Source organism: Zingiber officinale, chromosome 8A (assembly GCF_018446385.1).
Source record: "Zingiber officinale cultivar Zhangliang chromosome 8A, Zo_v1.1, whole genome shotgun sequence".
In the NCBI taxonomy this organism is placed as follows: Eukaryota; Viridiplantae; Streptophyta; class Magnoliopsida; order Zingiberales; family Zingiberaceae; genus Zingiber; species Zingiber officinale.
The window spans coordinates 15846325-15864899 of NC_056000.1; the positions used below are offsets into that span (position 1 = coordinate 15846325).

Genomic DNA, 18575 nt, shown 5'->3' on the forward strand with positions numbered 1-18575 from the left:
CCAATCGATTGGGAGATGACCATTGCATAAGTTGGGAGGTTTGGACGGCTAGGATCGCGCAGATTTGAGGTGGCAATCGATTGAGAGCGGGCTCAATCGATTGGGAACCCTAAGAGCTCAGATATAAAGGTAACAACGAGGTTCAAACACAACAACGCTTACACATCTCTTCACTCCATCTTCTCCGCCAGTTCTTGGAAGCTTAGGGCTGAGGTATTTGTCGATACGGTCTGACCTGGCTGTTGTTTTGATATTGACACTGATTTAAGTTTGTATCAGATATTAATTAAACTCAGATTGATTACTGATCAATGTTGATCGGTGGAAGGGAAAAGTCCAAGTATGAAAACTTGGCACGCGAAGTCAGAGAGGGCTCGGTAGCTCGTTCTCCGGACTAGGTCAAAGAGGGCTCGGTAGCTCGTTCTCTGGACCGGACGAGGTCAGAGAGGGCTCGGTAGCTCGTTCTCTGGACCAGACGAAGTCGGAGAGGGCTCGGTAGCTTGTTCTCCGGACTAGGTCAGAGAGGGCTCGGTAGCTCGTTCTCTAGACCGGACGAAGTCGGAGAGGGCTCGGTAGCTCGTTCTCCGGACTAGGTCAGAGAGGGCTCGGTAGCTCGTTCTCTGGACCAGACGAAGTCGGAGAGGGCTCGGTAGCTCGTTCTCTAGACCAGGAAGGCTTTAGGGTTTAGGGCTGGGAAGTTCTAAACCTACCTACATAGGCATTGGATCGGTCTGTTGACCGATCCAGTGATACTATGGATATCTGATCGGTCTGTTGACCGATCCAGTGATACTATGGTTATCTGATCGGTCACCAGACCGATCAGTAACCAATCAGTAACTCACTGTGAGAATTACTGATCGGTCTGTAGACCGATCAATAACCAATCAGTAACATTCTGTGAGATTTACTGATCGGTCTGGAGACCGATCAGGAAGCGATGAAGTTGGGAGAGAGTATAGGGGATCGGTCTGTGGACCGATCCACCTATAGCCTGATCGGTCCATAGACCGATCAGAACTCTCCTGGACCGATCAGGCCATAGCCTGATCGGTCCAACAAGCTATGGATCGATCTGTTGATCGATCCACAAAACTGTCTGAAGTTTCTGCTGTTTCTCTGCAACTTCTGATCCATCTGATTTAACCATCTGTTGTTAGCTTTTTAAGTTACAGATTGCAGGTATCATGCCAATGCTCAAATTCAAATTAAGTTCCATCAGAAGAATAAGACAAAAGGTTCTTTCTGCTGTGTTTCGCTGCAAATGGTGAAATTGGAGCATCAACGGTTACTGGCTGCGATCAGGCTGTGATCTGGCTGCGATCAGTTGGGAATCAGCTTGACTCTTGCTCATTGATTCGAGCTCAGAGACCCCAGTAAAGACCATGGGTTCTATTGGTGTGAGTTCAGAGAACCAGAGGAGGAGGAAGAGTGATTGGCGATGTCGTAGCTTGCAGTAGGGATTTGGTGCAGGTTGACAGCAATTCGGGACAGGCTGAACGCAGTGGAAGCAGAGGCATAAGAAGAAGGATGAAGAGAGGTTCTAAGAGAGAACTCTCGGTCGATCAAGCAAGGGTGCTGAGCTTTGAGTTCTTGGTTGTGCTTCCTTCTTGTGCTCTGTTTAACTGCTGTCTTTGCGTGGATGTGAACGTCCTTCCTCATTCTCTTTAGCCACTGATCTGTAAGTCTTGTGCTTAATTTTTACATATTTTCTGAGACTTTGTGGAGAGGTTACTCCACCGAGAAGGAGAAATCTTTAGCCGGTATCTATCCGGGGTGTGATCTACCGAAAGATCAAGGGATCGTCCACCTTACGGACACGCCGAGGAGTAGGGGCAAGTTATCCTCGAACCTCGTATATACTGGTGTTAGTGGTGTGTGTTTTTCTTTTCCTTGTATTAGATTTTCATGTGCATATTTCCGCTGCGCTAACGATCTGATTGAAGAATTTAGTTAAGTTTTAGAGGAGGTTATTCACACCCCCCCCTCTTTAGCCATCCGAAGATCCTAACAGTATTGTTATACTTCCAAGCTTGCAAGAGGCATTCACAAGCAACAAGATATCAAGCAAGAAGGTTTTTCATTTATATTTGTGTATTACTTTTTATTTTGAGTTGTATTGCTTGTGTGAGTTGTAAGAAGTTTCTCCACGTCCAGATTATTTCTGAGAATGAGTGTTTTTGATAGTGGAGAGTGTGCTTGGTATGGATCCTTGGATTAGTCACCTCTTCTTGAAGTGGATACTAAGTAAATCCTACTATTAGCATTGGGAAGTTTATCGCTTTGAGTTTATCTGCTGCAACATCTACGAAGCGAGCAAGACAAGCTATTCACCCCCCCTCCCCCTCCTCTAGATTCGGAGTGACCCAACATTCCTCTCCCCAAAATCATGATCCTGAGAATTGTAGCTTCCCTCCCATTAATTTTGAAATCGATCCATATCTGAATCAATAGCCAGAATTACTCTGGATCTGGATTAATGGCTGGAACCAATTCAAATATATATCCAAGGCTTCATATCTTGATTGATGGTGGTGATCTACTCTATTGACTTAGATGGACCATATCTTGATAGATGACTCAGATCTCCTCAAATCTTGGATGGACGATCCAAATTTCTCCAGAGCTTGTTCTCCTCATTTAACCCAGATTTAAACTCAATTTGATCCGATTTGACTCGGGTCCATGATCCTTTGATGTGTACAGAGAATGCATTCGAATATTAGCATCAAATATCACAAATATAAGATAACTCAAAATTAAGTCCAAAAATATATGCAACTTATGAAATATGATATAAAAATGAAATTAACATATGAGAGGATCAAAAAGTATACCTATATGAATCAAAATATCATGATAAAATGATGGTTATCACTAAACCTGGTGGAGCAGGTCAGTGAAGGATTATGTTAGTTATTATTTATTTAGTAGATGATTTTATGTTAGTATTCTTACTTTTGTAGTAAGTATTATTATCTAAAATTATATTCTTTGATCTCCTTATATTATATTGTTCATGCACTATCTTCTTATACTCGTTGAGTTATTGTACTCACTATTCCTTGCTTTTCCTTTAACTTTCAAGTTAATAGATTGAGGATGTGTTGTGTCGCTCAGAAGTCCTGGTTGTTGATCCCACTCGTTTGTATTTTCTTTTTGAGTTGCTTGGTTTATTTTATACTACTTGTGTTTGTAATTTCTGTATATATCGATTTTGAATTTTGTTAGAATAGTATGACTTTTACCTTCTTCAGTTGAGTATATTCACATTTACATGTATATATACATGCATTAACATTTGTAACTTATTGATTTTTATTTTGCATTGATCTTTATTTTGCTTGATCTGAGTTCAATTCGATATCATATTTCTGATATTGCCACTAGGGTACTGTCTGATTTGACAGGCAAATATACCCTTGGGGTGTGACAATATTTCTTTCCATACTACTCAACACATCATTGCAAATAGTTCGAACTCATCCTTTGAAACCATTATAGATAGGTAAATGTCACAACGCATGATAGAAGTCATATTGATCGTGTTAGGATAACTCCAGAATTAGGTGTGTTTTCATATACTTCGGACCACTGGAAAAAATAAAATACAATGACTAATGGATTCATCGTGGGACTTATATAACAAACAAAAACCCTCAATTGAAACATGCATTGCTTTAAGATTTATTGTTTTAGGACTAATATCTTTGGATGTCCATCACAAATATATCTGAACCTTAGGGGAAATTTAAAGTTGTTAAATAAATTTCCACTATGATTGATTGGCATGAGAAGATTGAAAAGGAAAGAGATATTTAAAGTTGTTAAATAAATTTTTACTATGATTGAAAAGGAAAGAGATATTTAAAGCTGTTGAATAAATTTTTATTATGATTGATTGGCATGAGAAGATTGACAAGGAAAGAGATTTGAGATGTTCACCTCAGATTTAACTGTATATAGATTATTAAAACTTCCCTACTAAAATTGAATATTTTCAGTTCCTTGAAATTCAACGGTATATTTCAATTTTAGTATGATAAAATTTATATGCACCATTTAGTCATCCTACATCCCGTCTGTGATAATAGTAAACTTAAATTAGATTAAACAAGTAAGTGCATGGGAAAAAGCCTTTAACGATTAAATTTTTTAAGAGATTTATTATGAAGAGGCATTTACATTTTTTTAAAATATAATTTAAGTATTCAAAATTCCAGTGGTAGATGATCTACCTTTTAATTCATTTATTGGATAAATTTCAAGCACATATTTAGAAGTCATCTCATTTACAATTCGAACCTTATTATTTCTCTTATGGCTTTATCGTTGAGAGAAGGCATTTTTAAAGATTATATATATTAGTAATAATTGATTATATGGGCAACTTTGGGTAATTATCATATGTGAGGGGTTCATGTGATAAAATGTCTTCCGGTCGAGGTCGACAATTCCAAATTTTCTACAGAGTTCACGTGGCTCTTCTCCTACACGTACCTACCTCACGGATGGCTGCATGCTCGTGGGACCAACGATGATACCTCCAATCAAATCGCTACTCTAATCGTTCGTTATGACGGCGTTGTAAGGATGAGGCGGACGTACAAATAGCGAAGAGGCGTCGGACACTTTCCCGTTTAAACTTCTCGACACCGAAGGCCGGTGACGATGGAGACGGAGTTGGAGATAGAGCGGCTTCCGGTGGACCTACTCGCCCACATCTTCTCCTTCATCCTTTCCTTCAAGGATTTGGCACAGTAAGCACTCCTGGAGCCCTAGTTACGTGATGTTGGTTTGACTTGATGGGTTTGATTTGGGATTTGGAAGGGCGAGCAGAGTGTGCTGGAAGTGGCGGCGAGGGGTGAAGGAGTCTCTTTCGAGGAAGGAGCGTCTCAGCTTTGCCGGATGGAAGGTGGACGACGAGTCGGCCGCCAGGGTGGTGCGGGCCGCCTACAATATCAAGGAGCTGGATATGTATCTACTTCTCTTCTTCTTTTTTTCCCCTTCTTGTTCCCTTTTCTTGATTTGTTTCAATTGTTTCTCCCCTTTTTTGTGATGCTCTTTTACTCACGAGGCTAAAGCATTGCCTTTTGTAGTCTCGTATGAGATTCTTGTGCTTGAAAATGCTGATTTTTTTGTTCTCAAATTGATCAGTAACGTGGATGAAGGGATCAAGTTTGGTCTTATTCAAAAACGTCTACATATCAAGGAGCTGGATATGCATCTACTTTTCTAGTTTCTATCGTATTTTCCCTCTTCTATATATGGTGCTGTTTATGCATGAGCTCAAACTAATGACTTCTCTAGTTTCGTAATCGATGCTTGTGTTGAATAAAAATGATGATTTTGGTCTCAAATTGATCAGTAACGCAGGTTGAAGAGAAGTAGTTATTTGGATGTCAGTTTTAAAACGCCTACAATTCGAAGGGGCTGAAAATGTATCCTATTCTCCTTCTTTAACCACCCACCCATGACCCAGCCCCTCCGTTTTTCTTGCTTTGCTTCGATTTTTTTCTCACTGTCATGGTGCTGTTTACATACAAGGTCAAAATATGCCTTTGTCTAGTTGATGCATTCTTATACATAAAATTGCTGATTTAGATCTCAAATTGATCAATAACGAGGTTGAAGAGATCAGGTAGTTATTTTGATCTCATTTCAAAATGCCTACAATATCAAGGAGCTGGATTTGTATCTTGTTCTCTCTTTCTTCCCCATTTATTGCCTTGTTTCACTGGTTTTCCCTCTGTTATTGTGTTTTTTATGCGAAGGTCAAGGTACTTCTTTTTGTAGTTTCTTAATTCAGTTTTGTGCTTAAAAGTTACTGATTTTGGTCTCAAATTGACTAGTGACGAGGTTGAAGAGATCAAGTAGTCATTTTGATCTCATTTAACTAATTTGTTTTTCATGTAGGTATTTGACAGTCTTCTATCTTTTTTTCACCTTTTGATTTGATCAAAGCTGTAATTCCTTTGGTGTAGATCAAGGAGCTGTTGGGGTTGCCAAATAACTGATGAAGGGCTATACAAGATTTCGCTGACAAAATGCGTCGGTAATCTATTATCGATATCAATGTGGGGCATGGCTGGAATTACTGACAGAGGAGTAATTCAACTGGTAGTACTATATTATGCTTACTGTAATATGGCATTGGCTATGAGTGTCAACTTTTCAAAGTTCAAACATACCTTAAACCATCTGTCTTGTTATATTTGGCATAGTTGTATGCTTAATGAGTTGGTTGAGAAGGCTATAAAAACCTGTACTATTTACTTCGTTCGGAGAGTTAGGTTGATAGAATAACCTAGTGCATATATGGAATCCTTTTAGGATCAAAATATTTATGTAATTGAACCATATACTCTCGTTGGGGAAGAGTAGCACTGGAAGAACTGAGTCAATTTTGGATGGTTCTTATAATCTATGGTTCTTTATTTTCCTATCATCCCATTTTTAGTTAAATTTTCTTTGCTCCTCATGTTTCTTCTCTACATCATGATAAGTTAAATCTCTTATTGAAATCTTCTATTGTGCTCTCTCAGAATGAGAAGATGTCTAGAAAATTTTGACAAATTTTTTATAATCAAACTAATGAGAATCAGCCTTAGTATCAAACACTACAGGGATCCTTCTTTTCATAAATTGTTCTACTATGATAAAAGAAACTGATCAGAGTCAAATCAGCACTAGCAAGTAGCTTTATTTAATAAAGAAAACAAATGCATGTGCCACTTAAGTAGGAGTTAACAACTAATTATTGTGCTCCCTAGTTCTGATACATGAGTTATCTCAGGAAGCTATACTTTACATCCTTGTTTATCTGAGTATATTTATGCTGCATCCAATTTTTGAGTCTGTATTCTTTAAAATTACATGCTATGAACTTGTAGTACCTTGCAAATAGTATATATTGTGATTTTTTTCCCTCTATATTTGTACTTTCATTATACTACTATTCACTTTGTTCAGGTGACTCAAGCTAATTCCTTACAGCACCTGAATATTGGGGGTACATTTATTACAGATGAATCCTTGTATGCAATCGCGAATAATTGCCCCCAAATCAAGGTACTTTGACAAGTTCTCAATGTGTAATTTTTTAAGTCCTTTCTTCTATTCCCTCACAAGAGTCTACTTCTTTGGATGAAAGACATAAGCGATAGAACTCAGGGGGCGTTTGATTCTTTCTTAGAAATTGAAATTGAAATGAAAATCATAGTATTATGGAATGTAAATGAATATGAGAACATGAAGAAAAAAAGACAGCCCGGTGCACGAAGCTCCCGCTATGCGGGGTCCTGGGGAAGGATCCATTGTATGCAGCCTTACCCTACTTTTTGCAAGAGGTTGTTTTCAGGATTCAAACCCGTGACCTTTTGGTCACATGGCAATAACTTAACCATTACGCCAAGGCTCCCCTTCAATATGAGCATGGATATCACTATTAAAAGTAATGTTTGGTTAGTTGAATATTTTCTATCGGAATAAATTAAAATTTTCTTTTTTACCCTTAAAGGAAAATAAGAGAAAAAAATTAGATATGAGAGAAAAATATGATGAGAGAGAATAATGAGAGAGAAAGTATGATGGGAAAGAATGAAGAGAGGGAAAGTGTGATGAGAGAATGAGGAAAAAGAGTGTAATGGGAGAGAGCATGATGATAGAAGATGAGAGAGAAAATATGATGAGAAAGAAAGTATGATAGAAGAGGATGAAGAGAGAGAAAGTGTAATGAGAAAAAATAAGAAGAGAGAGTCTGATGGGAAAGATTGAGAAGAGAGAAAGTATGATGAAAGAGAAAACGTGATGAGAAAAAAAAAGAGGAAGCGAGATTGATGAGAGAGAAAGTGTGTTAAGAAAAAAGGGAGAGAGTGTGATAGGAGAGATTGAGGAGAGAGAAAGTGTAATAAGAGAGAAAATGTGATGAGAGAGAAAGTGTGATGAGAAAAAAAAAGAAAAGAGAGTGTGATGAGAGAGATTGAGAGGAGAGAAAGTGTGTGATGAAATAAGGAGAGAGAATAAGGAGAGAGAAAGTGATATGAAAGAAAAATTAAATAAATATATTTTGATATTTGATATTAAGAGAGGAAATTTTAGTTTTAGGTCAAGGGTATTTTTGGAATAAGGAAATATTTTGATTGTTGAAAATAGAGTAATGACTCATTGAAGGGGGACATGGGAATGAGTCATTACCCAATTATAAGGATTCATTCTCTTATTTGTATTTCCATTCATGTAATCCAAACATTAACAATGACAATCAATGATTGTTATTCCTATTCCCCACTCTTATTCACCTAAATCAAACGCACCCTCAATGTGTAAGAGCATCTCCAATGCAAGCTTTGTCAAAGGTTTGTAAAATTTAAAAACCTCATTAAAAAAGCTTTTATGATTTTGTAGGTGAGGTTTGAGATTTTTAATTCAAAAGCAAATTTGAGTTTTCAAACTTGCTTTTTCTTTTGAAGGTGGAGTCAATAATTAATGTACATGATTGACCCTTTTTAAATAATTTAAAAATAAATTATTTGATGAGCTAATTATAATGTTTCAGTTTATAAATAATTACTAATAATTAAAATTATATTTTTTTCTTTTAAAAATAAATATATTTAAGATAAGTTAAAAAAATATACAAATGACTATAATTAAATTGAATTTATAAAATAATTAAATATTAAATAAAATGATAAATTATAAATTATAAATTTATTAATTTTTAATTATAAATAAATTAAAGATTATAATTAATTAAAATGTCAAATGGAAATTATATAAAGATATTAAATGAAAAAATTGTATGCAGATTTTTTTTTTAATTGTGGAGAAAATAGTAGATTTGTATTTAAATTGATGTAATATGTATGGAGCCATGCATATGGAGAGAATTAAAAAAAAAAAACTCACTCAAACCCATATAACTAGGTGGGTTTCATTCCGATTTCCATTCCACTTTCCTATCAAACTCATATCCATAGTTATTCTCATCATTTAACCAAACGTCACCTTAATGATTGGGAATGTTTCAATGAGTTTTTATAATAATGAGTTTTTATAATGTTGATGTGGCATGTTAAAATTCTAAAAAAAAAAATTATTCAAAACTTTAACGATTGGAGATGCCCTAAGACTCTTTCGCTCTTTTCCTTCCTATCTTCCACTCTAGTAATCGGACCCTATATTTCGCTGGGTAACTTGTAGCTTAAGTTTTTTCTCTTAGCGTTCAACCCTAATGTGATTATGCTATAATCTAATTCTTGTTCATCCTATTCCATCTATTACTTGTATACAACAACATATAAATTAGGTGATTTACTGCAAGCTAATCTTTGGCCCTACAATTGCAGACTATCATTCTATGGAGCTGCCGCCATGTCACAGAGAATGGCCTCAAGAAGCTCGTCGATAAGTGTTGTAAACTCAAATCGATCAATGTTTGGGACATGAAGGTTCCTGTGGATTGTTTTTTGAGATTGCTTGCCATCAACCCTACTTTGGAGTTAAAACCTCTCACTCAGCATCTGGGTGTTGGAAGGATTTGGCCAGCATCATAAACAAGATTGATTGGCTGCTCTATTTAAGCAAGTGTGTGTACAAACTTTTAAGTTAAAATTCATACAGTGACGGTATGCAAATGAAATAATAATTAAGGGTGTAAATTGACTCTCCATTTTATGTTGTTTATACATGTAAGGAGTTAATTCTTCAAGTGCATTAATCTTATAGTGCAACTAGAAAGTTTAGAAGTTTCTAGTTTAAAAGTATCTCTTAGAAAAAGCAACGTGAAACCCTAATTATTTATCAAAATGTACCATCAAAGGATTTATTCTTTGTAAAATAACAAGGGAAAACCACAAGGAATATTGCAAGAATATGACAGGAAGTCTCTGCTAAGTATTTAACTGTGAGCATGATATTTTACAATAAATTAACATAGTTTACACTAATACTTTGAAACTCGAAACCCTAAACCTTAATCAATTGGCCAAATTGATTATAAAAATAAACACCACATCTCATTCTTCCATGACCTTCATTGGGGAAGCAATTAATTTCTAGGAGAGGAGCTATTAATTTCTTTGGAAGCAATCTTGCACTTCACCCAATATATACACTTAATGCATCTCTGGGTAAGACTGTTTCAACAAATTCAAAATCAAATTGTTCCTACTGGTATCGCAAACTGTAGGGAAGGAACTTAACAGAACTTACTGGCCAAAAATATAAACAAAATTCATACGAAGCTGATTTCATCCTATATAAAGCAATTGTATCAGAAAGCTAAATGATGAATTCCCAATCAAAATAACATTGCGTTTCAGTTCAGCTGTCATTTCTTGAACAAACTAAGATCACTAGAATTCAATTTTCTAAACCATAATTTCTTCCAGCTGCTCCTGCATAGGAAAGGATGCAATCCAAGTATATGCTCGGGCATGAAATCGTGCCTCGTTAATATGCCAACTACAGGTGCCCTCTGCATAGTCCAGAAAAACAATGCCATGAAGCCATACAATTAACTGAAAGGATTTGCTTATTTTAAAAGATAACTGAGTTAAAAGAAAAAAGAAAAAAAGTTGTAGAGTAAGTAGATTTGACTTATATACAGAAACATCATGCAGCTGAAGTTTCATACCGAAGAGGACTTGGGGATAACCAAGAGATGTCTCAGACCAACTTCTCGAAAAAGAATCAGAGCTTTCGCCAAAGACATCGTCTCAACAACAGTGTAAGGCGAAGTGTTTGTGAATGGGTGTAAATCAACATACATATTCATCTCTTCAGCAGTCAACTCAATGCCTTCAATAAATTCATGCTTGCCAGATCCACGTTTGGCAAAATCATCAGCTGAGAGTTGTATTGAAGCTTCGGAACCTGCAACTGTGCGGGTACAAACAAATTGTTTCTTCTTCAACAGAACAAGTAGATGCGAACGAAGAATCAGACCGAAAAGAACAGGTGTATCAGACAGAGGAGGCTCGTCTATCACAGGGAAGCCATGATGTCCAGTGCTCTTCAGCACATGGAATATGTTGCTAACCTTTTCAATCCCATTGAATAACTGCAAAGGACCACTAACCACATCACCAACTGTAAGATGTCTCATGTATGGCTCGGCATGAGATTCAAGATAAGGGAGCCCCTTCAATTTCACAATCAAATCATAGACATCAGAATTAAAAGCATCAGCTACAGTCTTGGATATAAGCAAAACCAGCATGACCAGGGGAAGAAGTAGAAGGTTGTTGGTTAATTCTAGCATAATTACACAGACTGAAACAGTCATTCTCATTGAACCAGCTAGAAGGGAAGCAGAACCGAGGACGGCAAAGAGACCATGGTTAAGAGTCGAATGGGAACCCATAAGCATACCTACAAGGCGTCCAAAAGTTGCACCGCATAAAATAACTGGCACAAAAAGACCAGAAGGAACTGCCAGACCATAACTGATAATTCCAAGAAAATAGGAGGTGACAAAGAACAATAATACTGAAGATTTCTGGAAAACATTATCTGTGCCAGCACTGTAGAGGTTTCTGATTGTATCGTCATTGGTGTTGAAAAATAAACTAGCCAAATCATTATAGTGGTCAGGCGCACACTGAAACTTCTTGAAATTACCAGATCTTCCTATTGATGGACAAGCTTCGGATAACCCAGCCGGGCAAGGTTTACAAGACGCAAGCCAAGGTAATCCAAATAGGCAACAGGAGGTGAATATGGAAACTGAAGCAGCAAGAAAAAATTTGTATCCATGGCCTTTCCTGAAAATGAAAGTTTGAATATGCTCTTAAAAAATTGTTGTAGGAAATCTTTGGGACACAAGTAGAACTACAAGTTCAAATCTAAGAAGCGAGAATACATACTTGTGAATAAGATTGTAGACTTTAAGAACCTTATCCAGCACAAAATTGTAGAAGCTTCCCAAAATTCCACCTATTACTCCTAAAACAATGACGGGAGGTAGATCAACAAGGTGATAAGACACATCAGCAGAAGTGACATCGAACATGATAAGTCCGCCCTTCCCAAATAAGCCACATTTACCACTTCTACAAATATCAATCAATGCCCTGAGCACAACTGCGACCATTGCTGTAGTGAAGAATGCTCTCCATAGCAATGCACTTCGCCACCTTCAAAGGCAAGTAAATTCATATCAAGAGATATTATTTGAGATTAAATGACTTCAGAATAATAAGTAAAAGGCATATGGTGGAGCTATATCACTCTCCAGTATAGAGCACTTTTTACCATGACTAATGTGCCCAAACATTTCAACATAAACTCCAGTATGCTCTCAAAGACTCAAACTCAGATTTAATATTCTTCCCATAACTACGCCATTCGACAAAATGATATATCAATCCGCAATAGTCAGTTTGCAGAGACCATATGATACAATTGCAATAATCATACACAAACCTCAACTTATTTGTACCAAGTTCTCACCTGATGTCAAAGTAAACTTACAGTATCCATTTACTACAATACCATTGAGAGAAAAAAAAACAACCTTGCAGCTTCCTAGTGGGAAACTATGAATGCAATCTTTATTTTAATAGAATACACAGAGAAAAATAATGGTTGCATCAGGAAGATATCAAGAAGTATGATACCATGAGGATACACATTCCAATGCAAAAAGAACACCGCCAACTGGTGCACGAAAAGCAGCAGCAATTCCAGCACCAGCTCCGCAGGTTACTAAATCCCGTCGATCTCTGTCATTCTTGAAGTACCTCAACCATCTCCAGGTTAGGTTGTACTTCCGAGATCCTCCTTGCCCGAGTATGGATGCAATGCAGGAACTTGTATGAACTAACGGACCAGCCTTGCCCACATGAAGAGATGAGGACACCGCAGCAATGGAACCTACCACCTGTTGATTCATTAAAGTCAGATCATCATCTTCAAGACACTATACGGGCAATGGTTTTTCTTTTTTCTGTATAATTCGAACGATTGGAAAATGCTTTTGCATAGACATACAAAAAATGAGCCAATCAGATTAAGACATTAAGTACTTGTTGAGTGTTCTTATTTTGTACAAAAGAAGAAGAAGAAGAAGAAGAAGAAAACTCGTTGTTCAATCTGTTCTGCCGATCAGATATGCTCCACAGATGAGTGGAGTAAAAGCAGTTCAGCATTTAGAAAAAAGAAAGAAGCCAAGTTCATTTACTTCACCCCCATTATAGACTGGACAGTGAATAGAATAATAGGAAACTTTTTTCAATGCAGAAGAAGTCCAAAAACCTCACCTTCACACACAACGTCTTCAATGAGAAAATTTGAGGAGCATCGACACCGTTCAGGTATGCCTTCACTTCAGGAATTCCAGATCCAGCTGCCGCTGGCGAGATGAAGATGGTGATGGCCGAAGCAAACATGAGGAGCACAAAATTTGACCCCGCGAACACCGCAAATGCCCATCCATACCTGCTCCAGCCAATTGAAACATCAACCAACAAAATAAGCAAGAAACAAGAGAAGTGTCTGTTCTATTTGCCAGAACACGACCGTACTTGCTGGCAAGCATCATATTGGAGGTAATCACGAACTTGACACCAGCGATGTTCTCGACGGCAAGGTTGTTGAAAAATCCAACAGCGCCGGACAGGGCGCCGACGAGGAAGCACAGAGTCCACTTGAGGATGACGTATTGCACGATGTGCACCGGCTCCCGGCTACGCCAATCCTGCTTGAGGAAGTCATTCTCGATCAACCTGCAACTTCTCCTCTTTCAGATCTCCGATTCCGTGTTGCCACAACCCAAATTTCACAAAAGAAAAAAAAAGTTCGTATTTTGCTCAGGCAACAATCTTAAACTGGGGATCGGAGAAAGATAAAATTCGATATTTCAATTCTGCTGTCAAAGTCAAAGATGGAGAAACAAATGAAAACATTCATGCTTTTTCACCCTAAAATTCACACACACACAAACACACACACACACACAAAAACCGTGCTTTAATCATCCTACAATTTCAAAGCCGCGAAAAAGATGGGGGGTGGGGGGTGGAACATCCATTAATCTTCCTACAATTTTAGATACATTAATAAGCAGCAGGAGAAGCAGGCGACAAAATTCCAAACTTTTCATTCCGTACTTGCACAGAAGGGGGGATCCGGCCTTTAATCATTCCGAAACCCCAAATCGAACAAACGAGATGGAAACAAATCAGCCTTCCACAATCTCAAGGAGAAATAGAGTGAGAGAGTACTCGTAGTCGAGGCTTTCTATGGGGCAGAGTTTGGAGCCGATGATCGCGAGCTGAGAGGTGGTGTTGGAGGCCATGCGGCGAATGCGGGAGGCGCGATGCTCATCGAATTGCGAGTCACCGGAGAGGAGGGACGACTCCAGATCGCCGCCGCCGCCGCCGCCGCCGTACTCGGCCTCCATCGGCAAACGCTACCTTCCACTGGCAGTCGCAATCGACCAAGTAAATGGGGAAGTTGTTTGATGTTTGTGCATTCCCTTTGCTTTATTAATAGAGAAGGAGAAGATCCAGAGAGATGGATTCGATTGACTCCTTGACCGAAATAATTACTAGCGACGAGATGGAACAACACGCAGGAACAGAATTCCTAAAAAAAAAACCAAAAAAAAAAAATTGATAATTAAACGATTTTTTTTTTTTGCAGGGAAACCTAATTTTCTGTATTATAAATTAGCACTGATGATGTGAAACGTAATAGAGACGTGCAAGATATGGACACGATCACACGACCTGACCAATCGTGCTGGCCTAGTGGCTAGTGCAGTTCGAATATTACACATCATTTATCGACACATTTATTTGTTTTTCTCAACAATTTCACTCATTCAAGTCCTCTGAAATAATCAAAATAATATATTTTATAATTGATCTCATCTATCTTTCTGCTAAATGATAACAATATATATACATATATAACAATATATAAAATATAGACTGCAGATTAAATTGTATATTGATCCAGTGGAGCAGGTAAGGCGCGATAAAAATTTTTATCGCATACCCATTTCGTTCAGCATAATTAAATTATCGATATTGGAGCGAAGCTAGATGACCTTGATTGGGATGGGGCAGGCGACCTCACACGCAGCGGGGTCAGCGGGTTTTTTTCTGGGGACATTTGCTTAGCTGAAGATTAGGAGATAGATGATTTATATTTATAATTATAATTAAATTATGATTTTAATTTAACTATAATTAATTATGATCTCTTTATAATTCATTATCTCTTAATTTTAAATTATAATTTGGATCGGGACGAATAACCGGAGATCGTTCAAAAACCGTCAACGATGAACAAGTGGTCAGATAATCTGACGTCAAGCGAGAGACGACCTCCGAGTGACCTCCTGTCACAATTTAATCATAATTATAAATAGTTCATTCCCTGATATACCCATTACACATAATGCGAAGGTTGCATATGGTGCTGTATAGAGATATAAATAATGATACCTCATGCATGAAACTTATAATTCCAAGTTAATCCTTTGGATTTCGCCCTACTCTTTAATACATTGGTTAATAAAGATCTTAAGCTGTTGATTATGGATCGCTAAGATCTAATGATAATGCCAGCCGTCTGAATTAATATCACGTGCATTGTCTATAGACAGTTCGTCTTTGCTAATACTTTTCTAGAACGCATGCGGGCCGTGAAATATTAGTTTACATGATAGAGAAATTCATTTTAACCATTGATACTTATCTCTTTTTTCAAAATAGCTTTTTAGATTTTAAAATCATCAAAATATGCATGAGTTTTTTTTTTTTGAGTAGTTACTTTTAATTATTTTAATTATTATTGTTATTAAATTTTATCTGTTGGGTTAGGGTCATAAACAACTCAATAAAGTTTTTAATTTGGAAGTATTTAAAAAGTTAATGGTGAATAAGAGAATGTGACATTAAATGACTTTAAAATTTGAGAGGATTTTGAAAATAGATAAATATATGGAGCATAGTGAAAATTTTCCTGTATTAAACAACGATGAGGAGAGTTGGGAAGCTAGAGGAAACATTAATTTTTGATGTGGCATGCTACAATTATTTTATTCATTTGAAATAATTTAAAATTATTGTGATTTTTAAATAAATTTAAATATCAATGGATCACGGAAGTTTGAATCCATAGCATTTAAATTACTAAAAATATATTAGTCTGATTTAGATATTATTTATTTTTTTTATGAAATTTAGTAATAGAGATAAAAAAAGGAAAAAAAAATAAGAGGGGATTAAGCTTTGGAAAATTGTTTTAAAAATATTTTTAATGTTTTATGTAACCAAAAATTATAGCCAATATATGTTTTTAAATTAATATAAAATTTTCTGTAATAATAAAAAATTTTAAAAATCTTAGAAAAAACCACAAGTTCTTCATTTTATTAATAAATTATTATTTATCTTTTAAATTTTTTTCTCTTGTTTATATATATTAATCCATTTAGGAAGATAAAAAAATTATTTTAGGAAAGATAAAAAACATAATTTACTATTTTTCTATAAAAAATTCTTCTAATAATCCTGAACTTAATTTTTATAAAAAATTACGTGTTGAACTTTTATATTTACAGGCCAAAGTTTTGGTACATGAAAATCAAAATATATATATTTTATTCTATACAAACTCTATGTTTTTAAAAATCCACCGTGATGGTGAGAAAAATTGAAAAAGGTTATTCATGGTGCATTTGCTTTTGTCTTTTTAATAAATTTCTCTGTTTTGCTACTGGAAAAATCTATAACATAACTTATGTATAGAGACAATTTTTTTTTCCTCCACATAAAATACATATTCTATTAACACAGGATGCCATTAAAATATTTTAATTATTATATGTATATTTTGATTTATAACGTTAATGATAATATTTGAAACAATAAGCCTTCAAAATCAAATCAAATCAAACTAATCAAAACTAATCAATTGAGTTTGTTTAACAAACTAACTAAACTTTTTAATAAAAATCAAATAAATCGAATAAAAAAATTGAAATAACGATATTTTCACCCATGATGATATTGTGGGAGATTTATATATTAGTTACGAATTTATAGGTTCACTTACTTAGAAATTTATCTATTAATTTTTTTTTGGGAGTTGTTTGATTTATTTAATTTAATCGAATAAGGGATTTTAAAACCGAAACCTAGAAAGGAAAATTTAAAATTTAAAATAACTAAACCAAGTTTTTAAATTCAATCGGTTTGCTCAGTTTAATCGAACTTTTATTTATCTCTACTACTTCATGTCCTCTTCCTTCATCAATGTCCCAGGAGTATGAATTAAGTTTAGATGTTTAATAGGGATATCATCTTTTAAGTGGGAGAGATTTGATACAATAGTTGTCTATCTTATTCTGTTTCACCAAATACTTATTTGAACTCTTTTACTTGATTCAACTATCTTTGATACATCGAACTAATGAATTCTTATAAAGTTTGCTTGGATGAAATAATAGAACTCCAACATAGGATATTAGAATTGAATAGGCATCGAAACAATTGGGCTTTGTTTGGGCCTCACACACTTACCAATTTGGGGTGATTCTAACTATGAGTTGAACATGGATTTTTAATGTGGATATATCCTTCAAGTGAGGGAGATACTTATTCGAAAATTATATTTGTAAGTTAAAGAAAGAGGTAAGAATGGGTTGACCATATCAAATATATACAAGGAAATTCCTACTTAAGGGGAAAAAAGAAACTTGCTTTGTTATCAGTTATTTCAAGTGAGAATGAAGATCATTCAAAGAGATCATTAAAGAATGGAAAATATATTTTACAAGAAGAGAAAGGCAGTAAATGTTACTAGCATAATTGACGAAACAAGTGTTTTGTTAACCACCAATCTAAACAAAAAAAAAAAAGTGAAATTGCAATGGTACTCAATGAAAATGAACATGCGAATTAAATGCATGGAGCCATAGGAATATTCAACAGGGTCAATAGCAAAGAATGTTTCATTACAATTTGGTGTACATGGTGGGTTAATAAAACGAGTTTATAAGCTTAGATAAGTGTTGTTATTGACTTGTGCTTATGCATTTTAGGTTAATAGTGGAGAGCCATTTAGTTCTCTCATACGCTATGGCAATTGATATTAGAGTATATTTAATCCCAGATTTGGTAAGATGTTGGAAAGGATAACAAAACCACCATTGGACCCCACGTACATACCAATTTGGGATGATTGTAGCTGTGAGCTGAACTTAGATCCTTAACAGGGATATCACCCTCTGAGGGAGATTTGACACATTAGTTTTGTCCATCTTTCTCTATCTCACCAGATACTTATTCGAACTTTTTTACCAGATTCAACTATCTCTGCTATACTGAACTAACGAATTCTTATATTGTTTGCTTGGACGAGGTAATAGGACTCTAAAATAGGATATTAGAATTGAATAGGCATTGGGAACTATTAGAAATGGTGGATAAAAACATAGCGGCGGAAATCAAACTAATGCCCACATGTCCAAGGGAAACCGTGGCGGTGGAGGACTGATTGCATACCCACAAGATTCTTGCAAGACGCGGCTATGCACTTTGTATGAAAGGAATGGA

The 18575-nt window shown here is 35.9% G+C and overlaps 2 protein-coding genes across 3 annotated transcripts; one reads left to right on the forward strand and one right to left on the reverse strand.

Moving 5' to 3' along the window:
• The first annotated feature begins 4559 nt into the window (after positions 1-4559).
• On the forward strand, positions 4560-9721 carry LOC122012796 (F-box protein At5g67140-like). Of its 2 annotated transcripts, none has more exons than XM_042569434.1 (5): positions 4560-4760; positions 4840-4977; positions 5985-6120; positions 6973-7071; positions 9351-9721. In XM_042569434.1, the coding sequence occupies exons 1-5, from the start codon at positions 4672-4674 to the stop codon at positions 9555-9557; spliced, it is 669 nt and encodes a 222-aa protein (XP_042425368.1). In that variant the 5' UTR covers positions 4560-4671; the 3' UTR covers positions 9558-9721. The 2 variants fall into 2 exon arrangements, with proteins under 2 accessions (XP_042425368.1, XP_042425367.1); XM_042569433.1 differs by having other exon boundaries at positions 4562-4760; positions 4831-4977.
• A 506-nt stretch (positions 9722-10227) lies between these two features.
• On the reverse strand, positions 10228-14555 carry LOC122012715 (putative chloride channel-like protein CLC-g). The gene is made up of 7 exons (XM_042569342.1): positions 14229-14555; positions 13530-13730; positions 13266-13443; positions 12624-12886; positions 11871-12140; positions 10640-11768; positions 10228-10480 (listed from the first exon to the last, which is right to left on the reverse strand). Exons 1-7 carry the CDS (start codon positions 14405-14407, stop codon positions 10334-10336), a joined length of 2367 nt encoding a protein of 788 aa, XP_042425276.1. The 5' UTR covers positions 14408-14555; the 3' UTR covers positions 10228-10333.
• Positions 14556-18575: the final 4020 nt, after the last annotated feature.

What these genes read in the sequence shown, in the direction of transcription:
- LOC122012715 (XM_042569342.1), bottom strand. Translation starts at nt 14,407, where the DNA reads ATGGAGGCCGAGTACGGCGGCGGCGGCGGCGGCGGCGATCTGGAGTCG. An exon ending in ATAGAAAGCCTCGACTACGA is followed by an intron (nt 13,731 to 14,228) that starts GTACTCTCTCAC and finishes GAGAAGTTGCAG; the next exon opens with GTTGATCGAGAATGACTTCC. An exon ending in TTGGAATGTGTATCCTCATG is followed by an intron (nt 12,141 to 12,623) that starts GTATCATACTTC and finishes TTGCCTTTGAAG; the next exon opens with GTGGCGAAGTGCATTGCTAT.
- LOC122012796 (XM_042569433.1), top strand. Translation starts at nt 4,672, where the DNA reads ATGGAGACGGAGTTGGAGATAGAGCGGCTTCCGGTGGACCTACTCGCC. An exon ending in TCCTTCAAGGATTTGGCACA is followed by an intron (nt 4,761 to 4,830) that starts GTAAGCACTCCT and finishes GGGATTTGGAAG; the next exon opens with GGCGAGCAGAGTGTGCTGGA. An exon ending in ATAATTGCCCCCAAATCAAG is followed by an intron (nt 7,072 to 9,350) that starts GTACTTTGACAA and finishes CTACAATTGCAG; the next exon opens with ACTATCATTCTATGGAGCTG.